This window comes from Olea europaea, chromosome 4 (assembly GCF_002742605.1).
Source record: "Olea europaea var. sylvestris chromosome 4, O_europaea_v1, whole genome shotgun sequence".
NCBI classification, from domain to species: Eukaryota; Viridiplantae; Streptophyta; class Magnoliopsida; order Lamiales; family Oleaceae; genus Olea; species Olea europaea.
The window spans coordinates 15187786-15196185 of NC_036240.1; the positions used below are offsets into that span (position 1 = coordinate 15187786).

General features: G+C 41.3%; 2 protein-coding genes across 2 annotated transcripts in view; one reads left to right on the forward strand and one right to left on the reverse strand.

Moving 5' to 3' along the window:
- LOC111393773 (receptor-like kinase TMK4) overlaps positions 1 to 2899 on the forward strand; it is a 3664-nt gene extending 765 nt beyond the window's left edge. Inside the window, exons 2-3 of the mRNA XM_023019470.1 lie at positions 20 to 2065; positions 2233 to 2899. Coding sequence (XP_022875238.1) covers positions 20 to 2065; positions 2233 to 2690 — 2504 coding nt within the window. The 3' untranslated portion in view covers positions 2691 to 2899. The remainder of the gene's footprint in view (positions 1 to 19; positions 2066 to 2232) is intronic.
- Positions 2900 to 4232: 1333 nt separating this feature from the next.
- Positions 4233 to 5921, reverse strand: LOC111393771 (pentatricopeptide repeat-containing protein At3g25210, mitochondrial). The gene has a single exon (XM_023019467.1). The coding sequence runs from the start codon at positions 5830 to 5832 to the stop codon at positions 4681 to 4683; it is 1152 nt and encodes a 383-aa protein (XP_022875235.1). The 5' UTR covers positions 5833 to 5921; the 3' UTR covers positions 4233 to 4680.
- Positions 5922 to 8400: the final 2479 nt, after the last annotated feature.

Genomic DNA, 8400 nt, shown 5'->3' on the forward strand with positions numbered 1-8400 from the left:
GTTGATTGTGATTCCTCAGGCAAAATCAGCTCCATTAGCCTCCCTTTCAAATCTCTCACAGGACAAATTCCATCAAATTTGAACCAACTTTCCAATCTCAAAACTCTTCATCTTCAAGACAATATCCTTTCGGGCCCTTTACCGTCTTTGTCCAACCTCGCTTCCCTCGAAGAAGTCAATCTTGATGGCAATAACTTTAGCTCTGTTCCTTCTGATTTTCTCTCCGGATTAACAAGTTTACGGACATTCAGCATTAATAATAACTCAAATCTCCCTCCCTGGAAAATCCCGAATACCCTCAAGGATTCAACATCCCTGGTTGGTTTTAATGCAGGAAAGGCTAATATTGTAGGTGAAATTCCAGAAATTTTTGGATCCTTTCCAAGTTTACAGAACCTGAAGCTTTCATATAATAACCTGACAGGATCATTGCCTCTCTCATTTTCCAATTCCGGGATTCAGAATCTATGGCTCAACAATCAGGTGATAGGACTTTCAGGTACTATAGATGTCCTGGGGACGATGTCACAGTTGGCAGAGGTTTGGCTTCACGTCAACAAGTTTTCTGGCCCAATTCCCGATCTTTCTGCATGTACAGAATTGTACGATATTCAGCTTCGCGATAATTTCCTCACTGGTGTGATTCCTCATTCTTTTACAAAGCTTCCAAAGCTCAAAAATGTTGCGTTGCAGAACAATGTATTCCAGGGTCCACAACCTAGTTTTCCGAACAGTGTCCAGGTGAGTCTTGGAACTTCTAACAATTTCTGTAATCCTAGACCCGGTCCATGTGATCCGCAGGTGACTACTTTGCTTGAGGTTGTAGGGGCATTGGATTATCCAATAGCATTGGCACAATCTTGGAAAGGGAATAATCCTTGCCAGAATTGGATACATATTTCCTGTGATGTGAAGGGAAGTGTGACTGTTATCAATTTTGCTAAGCAGAATTGGGTCGGGACCATATCGCCTGCCATTGCCAATCTCACTAAATTAAAAACTGTACTTCTGAACGACAACAACCTTACCAGTACCATACCAGATAGCTTGACCAGTTTGAAGCTGCTCCAGCTTCTTGATGTCTCTAACAACAATCTTTCAGGAAAAATCCCACAATTTTCTTCAGGTGTTACAATAAAAACAAATGGAAATACGTACATTGGGATAGATTTGCCCCCCGATTCCCCTCCTAATGGAGCAAATAATCCATCTGGCTTGAAAAATGGGAATAAATCTTCTGTCTCAGCTTGGGTGATTGTTGTTTCTGTTGTTGCTGCTATTTCAGTCATACTTGTCTTGTGCTTAGCGATTTATAGGCGCTACGCTAAAAAGCGCAATGCAAAATACAAATGGGTTAATGGCAGTGAACTTGGAAATAGCGAAAAGGAGAATGAGACGAGTGAAAATGTTAAAAGCACAAGTACAAGTGAGACTCCCATCCGAAGTAGCAGCGAAAAGAGCGATTATCATGTGCATGATGGTGGGAATGTTATGATCCCAATCGAAGTTCTTCGAGAAGTTACAAACAGCTTCAGTGAAAACAACATTTTGGGTAGGGGCGGATTTGGAGTCGTATATCGAGGACAACTCCACGACGGGACACAGATAGCAGTTAAAAGGATGGAATCAAGTATTGTAAGCGATAAGGGGATGAACGAATTCAAAGCTGAAATCGAAGTGCTTACAAAGGTAAGACACAGAAATCTAGTCGCGCTTCATGGATTTTGTGACAACGGGAATGAGAGACTTTTGGTCTATGAGCACATGCCACAAGGTTCATTAGGGCAGCATTTGTTCCATTTTGAAGAGTTGGGCCTTAAGCCACTAACTTGGAACCAAAGAGTGACAATAGCATTAGACGTTGCCAGAGGTGTCGAATATCTACACAGCTTAGCGCAGCAAAGTTTCATTCATCGAGATTTAAAACCCTCAAACATTCTTCTGGGAGACGACATGAGGGCCAAGGTTTCTGATTTCGGTTTGGTGAGGTGTGCTCCAGACGGAAAGTACTCAGTCGAGACTCGATTAGCCGGTACATTTGGATATCTTGCACCAGAGTATGCTGGTATGTATCAGTTTATTTTATTGATATCAAATATTAAAACCTGACTTTCAGACAGTAAAATGCTCCACTCTAAAAATTGTGCTCCTAGTATAAAGTACAAACCATGTTTAAGAAAGTTTAGGCAGGTTTCTTGGACTAACAAAACCATCATCTTCAATTCCAAACAGCCACAGGAAGAGTGACAACAAAAGTCGATGTCTTTGCCTTTGGGGTGGTTTTGATGGAAATAATCACTGGCCGTAAAGCTTTAGAGGACTCGTTACCAGATGACCAAATCCATCTAGTGACCTGGTTCCGCAAGCTAATCCAAAACAAAGACAGCATAAGTGCCTCCCTTGATCCGACCCTACAGCCAGACGAAGAAACCTTCTCAAGTATTTGGAAAGTAGCAGAACTGGCCGGATACTGCACAGGCCGGGAAGCGCAACAGAGGCCGCACATGAGCCATGTCGTGAATGCCTTGTCTCCATTGGTGGACCACTGGAGACCGACCCTGGAAGAGGACGAAAGTTTCGGCATTGATCTCCACATGAGCCTCCCACAAGCATTGCAGAGATGGAAAGCTAATGAAGACACTTCTTGTTCTTCCATGTTCACCAGTGATTTCTATAACAGTAGCAATTAGAGATGCATTTGGCTATCTCTGAAAAGATGTTACAGATTGCCCTTTTCTTTCCGTTCTTTCACCCTACAGCTATTCTTGTAAAAACGTGTAATTACTGATTATATTTTTTGTCTGCAAAAAATTAGGAAGAGGTATGTTCTCCTGTGTCCAGTGTTTGGGATCACTAACTAATACTAATATAATATAAAGAAAATGACTATCTTTTCTATATACTCTCCCCAATTCCNGTGTCCAGTGTTTGGGATCACTAACTAATACTAATATAATATAAAGAAAATGACTATCTTTTCTATATACTCTCCCCAATTCCACGGTGATCTTTCCGCAATCAACCGAATTCGGTAGATATCCCTTCAACACAACATTTATTTTTGAAATGACCTCAGAAACCCATCAAACTACGAAAGTCAGAATATTTCAAAAAGTAGATTCCTATTCGAAGAGTGCATAACTGTATGGATAAACCCACACTAGAAGAGTGCATAACTATATGGATAAGCTCACACTAATCCATTAATTCGGGATCCATTCGATATTTTTTTCCAAGGTATCACTTAGGAATTGGAACGGAATAAGATCAATTCATATATAAGAAAATGTTCTCTATTGATTCAAACACCGAATCTATGGGTTAAAACAAAAGAACTTACTTGAAATAGAACCACTTTTTTTTATCTCTATTGAACAATTATTGGAGAACAAAACTGCCTCTTATGGATTAAAATTGAGATCACCATTGAGTAAACGCATTGAATCTTTGTTCTTTTTTCAGACAAAGGATATCGTTTTCTTCTGCTTATAAAATATTCTTGTTTACCAAAGGAGAAGATACCAAGAAAAGAGCAAGTACCAAGGACACATGATTTTAACATCGTTTGAAAAGAGGGATCAAGCCCGTTTGGTATGAATTAAAATCTTATTTTAATTCAAATTAAAGTCAAATAATCAATATCAATCACATCTTTCATGGATCACATAACTTTCAACCACACATTTAAAAAAATCTAATTTTAATCCTCACCAAACACCCTCTAAGCAAAACGAGAGAGAACAATAGAGATTTTGTTCTTGAATTATGTTTTGATCGGCCTCTGAATTCATCTAGTGCCATCGAATTTATGACTTTCAGTATAATTTCTGTATCACTACATGGATGATGGATCGACTGCAACACCTGTGTCGGTGTAGTCTCGCTGCTCCATATTGCAACAACAGTAGAGTTTGGCTTACAAAGACAGTAAGATTTATGCATTGAACACAACAAACTAGGAAAATTAAAAAACCCGTGCTCGTGGAAATCAATAGACATGTCCTTTTCCTACCAAAAGAGAAAATGGAAAAGGCCCCCATTTAGTTGAAAAAGACGTCCAAACGATGTTGTATACGACTTTGAAGGCCAAAATAATACTTTTTTCAGGTAAAACAAACGTCACAACGACGGAGTCATTTTGGCAAAACAATAAACAATACTCTTCCAAACTGGTTCTTATAGAATAGTAAGGATTACGAATCTGGAAAACAATTTTACAGATGTTCACAACAAAAAGAACTAGATTCTAACTTACAGAGACTCAAAACTCCCTGCAGTCATGAAGCAATTTTTTATAATTTTTATTTTGTATAAATCAATAATTCTATTAGCAAGTACACAAAAACTTACAATCCCTGCAAGAACAAACATAAAATTTACAGAAATATTCCCTAGTAAAAGCTATCCCACTCTGCATCCAGCATCTTTGACAAGGTTGTAAGTGGCATAACTTTTGCCCTCGTTCACATAGCTTCAGAGATAACCTGTCAATTCCATTCTTCTTTCTTCCAGTACGCCACTTGAGCTATCCAAATAAGACAAACAGGAAGCTCCAGAGGGGGACTACCACCTCACAGAGTCGATCAGCTTAAGATGCATTCTTGTTGCAATAAAATCTAATCAGCCGAACCAAAAATCTTCACACAACCCTTGGAAATTAGTTGAGAAGATGAAGTACTTCTACTCTCTACTTAGAAAATGAAGTCCGTTCAACAAAGTATTGTAAGTCTTCTCATTCATTAAACTATCCCTTTTTCTGAATCCTTCAAGTAGCTCAAACGCCTCATTCCCCCTCCCATCCTTGCACATCTCTTCTAAGAGAGTCTTATATGTCAAAAGATCAGGTGACATAGAGTTTCCCAATGCATCAAATGCAACCTCAATTGCATCCTCAAACCTACGTTCCATTGCCAGACTACAGATTAATATCATACAAGTACTACCCTTGGGCACCAGCCCCTTCATCCTCATCTCCTTATAGAACCCAAAACCCTGATTCACCCTCCCCTTCTCACACAACCCTTTTACCATATAACTATATGTAAAAGCATTCGGCTCACATCCATACAAACCCATTTCACGAAAGACACGAATTGCCTCGTCCACTTCGAGACATGTCGAGTACGCCTTAATAATCATATTCAACACGAATGTGTCTGGAATAACCCCAGATGCCTTCATTTGCCTGGCTAACAACCTAACCGCATGTAAATACACATAACTCACATTCAGCTTATTGAATTTTCCCAAAAGGGTATTGAACAACAAAGTATAAGTCTCTAGATTAGGCTTAACATCACCGGATTTCTGCATTTTCTTATAAATATCAAAAGCCCGATTAAACAATAATTTACGACGACCACAACAGAATTTGATCATGGTGTTAAACAAAGGAAGGCTTGGCGGGCACGCGCCGGCGAGAACTTCTTCCATTAAAGTCTCGGCGACGCGGTATCTCTTACCGGAGATGGAAATTTCAATCATTGTAAGATAAGTGAGGTGGGTGTGCTTGTAATAACGTTGCTGAGCTGTCCACCGGAAAATGTCCAGAGCGAGGTCCGGGTCCGACTGGGCCCGGAGGGCTTGGTCTACGTCCAATGAAGTGAACCCGGATTTGAGGTTTTGGAGCCATGACTCAAATTGTTTTTCTAGTGGGGTTCGAGTTCGCAGTTTGGGGATTGGGTAATTTGGGGCTAGGCTTTGGTGGGATTCCGATTGGGGTGGCAGCGGCGGCGCTATCGAGTGATCAAAAGATGTAGTGGAGGAGAGCCGACCGCTGAAGAGAGTGAGGGGGGAAGTTCGGGGAGTACGAAGTAGAACAAACCGTGACATAGCAGGTGGCGAACGTCGGCGGTTTGGGTTTAGATTTCGTCCTGTCGTGTTTGTTGTGTGCCAGTCAGTTTGTGTTCTTCAATTTTGGGCTATAACTTGTGCCGACTTTGGTGTATGATGAACTTGTATTGGGCTGGGCATAAAAAATTGGACCGGATTGGATAATAATATTTAGGCCCTGTTTAGCATCCATTTTTATCAAAATGCATTTTTCTCTCTCTTCTTTTCAACCACACATTCTTTATTAAAATAATATTACACATAAATAAAAAACTTTTTCTTATTTTTCAACCACGCATTTCCCATCAATTTACTATTCAAAAATGCATTTTCACATAAAAATTCCTACCAAACACTCTCTTAAAGTAGTTAAGAGATACAATTTTAAAAGCGAAAATTACTCAGAACTCTACATATCAAGTATAAAATTCAAAAACAAGGGTCTGAAGTATAAAATGCACTAATTAGGTGTTAATACATAATTATTAAATTAGTAAATACAGATTTATTATAACAAACCATCCACCCAACGCCAAATTTCAATCTCTGAGCACCCCCTAATTGATTTCTCTCTCTTCCTCATTTCACCCTCTTTACTCAGACTCTCTCTCTATTAATCCGTTAATCACCATTGAAGGCACTGCAAGAAGCGACAAACATCACCACCTATCTCTCTAAACAAATCTGAGAATGCGATGGAGGCACAACGACAAACGCCATTGTACATGTTGTCGTTCGTCGCCGTGTGCAACGTCGAGCAATTGAAACTAGTGTCAAGGTTTTGTTCTGTCAAGGGGAAAAAAGCCCTTCCAACCATGCCATTTATCTTTTCATTACTCAATTGTGGTGGCTACTGTTGTACCATGGTCGATTGTTGTAGATGTTGCTACAATTGTCGCTGCGTTAGTGGTAGTTATGGTTATGGTTAGTGGTGGTTGACTATGCCAATATTGATATACCCCGAGGAGTTTATCCCGAGGACTCCATGTATACCCCATCTCATTTCTCTGCTATGGTCCTCGGGTCTCCCTAAGTCCTCGAGGTATCGTAGTCCTCGAGATACCTCGAGGACATATTTACATTCTCTCTCTCAAGTCCTCGAGAATAGTCCTCGGGAAATACACCACCAACATGCCTCCTAAGACCTGGGTACCTAACAAACAAACCTAAACACCCAAGGATTCTACATCAACCCTGACACCACTTGTCAAACAATTCCATTACAAGCAGGACACTCTTTATAAACAGAAATTCCCTTGTATAAAAACATCCAACCAACACAATCCTACTAGGAGTACACTACCTACTCCTATAAAAGTAGAACCTTAGGCCATTATTCAGGTACGTTTTTCATTGCTCTTCAGCACATAGCCTCACGCATATATTTCCCTTTCTGACTTAAGCATCGGAGGGGCAACGAGAACACACTTCGTTGCCTTTGTTTCAGGTATCGGAAGATCACGTTCGTGCTCCTCATCAGTCATCAAACTCGGAAAATCTACAGGTACGATTTTTGGTAGCATCATTGGCGCCGTCTGTGGGAAACGCTACCAAAAGCCATGGTAAACACACGATTAGGTCTTCCACCCGCAAGCTCATCCGCTCTAAACTAACCCCCTCCTGAGGATATCCCTATTCCTCAAGAGGAATTATCAGAAGTGCCAGAGCCCCAGCCGGCAGTCGTCACTACTGGAGCCTTTGAAGAGCTCAGACAACAGGTCGCCACACTGACTCAGCTGCTAAGTCAAAGAAATTCGCATCCGTCACCCACACCGGCACCCCAGGGGGGTTTTATGGCTGATGCTCGAGCTCGAGCTCATGTCCCTGACAATGGCGGAGCAGGGGCCTCGGGTATACCACATGTGACCTCGGCCTCGAGATCAGTGACCATGGAGTCCGGGGAACTCGCTAGGATTATTCAAGAAGGAATTACGGCGGGCCTACTTCAGGGCAACAAAGGGACGACAAGATTCAGTCCCAACACTCCATTTACTCTCGAGATATTAACATTCCCCTTGCCAGACAGATTTAAGTATCCCAGGATCAAAGAATATGATGGGACCACCGATCCAATCAATCATCTGAACATATACACGGACGTCATGAATCTACAGGTTGCACCAGATCAGGTGATGTGCAAGGCCTTCCCGCAAACTTTGACGAATGCTGCTAGGGATTGGTTCTCAACCTTAGAGTTCAACTCCATGGCCTCATTCTCGGATTTGGCGGACAAGTTCTCCGCTTTCTTCGCAAGCAGCAAACGCATTAGGAAGACAGCGGCTTCTCTCATGCAACTTAGACAAGGGCAAAATGAGACCCTACGTGACTTCATGATCAGGTTCAACAAGGAAAGACTTCAGATTCCCGACCTACACATAACTGCAGCAGTTTCTGCCCTTACATATGTCATAAAGTGCGAGGCTTTCAAGATGTCTTTATCCAAAACTCCACCAAAGACAGTCACCGAGCTTCTTACCCGAGCCGAGAAGTACATAAATATGGAGGAAATATTGAACCCGAGAAAGGTTGGACCATCCCATGACAGGGTCGAGCATAAAATACAGCATG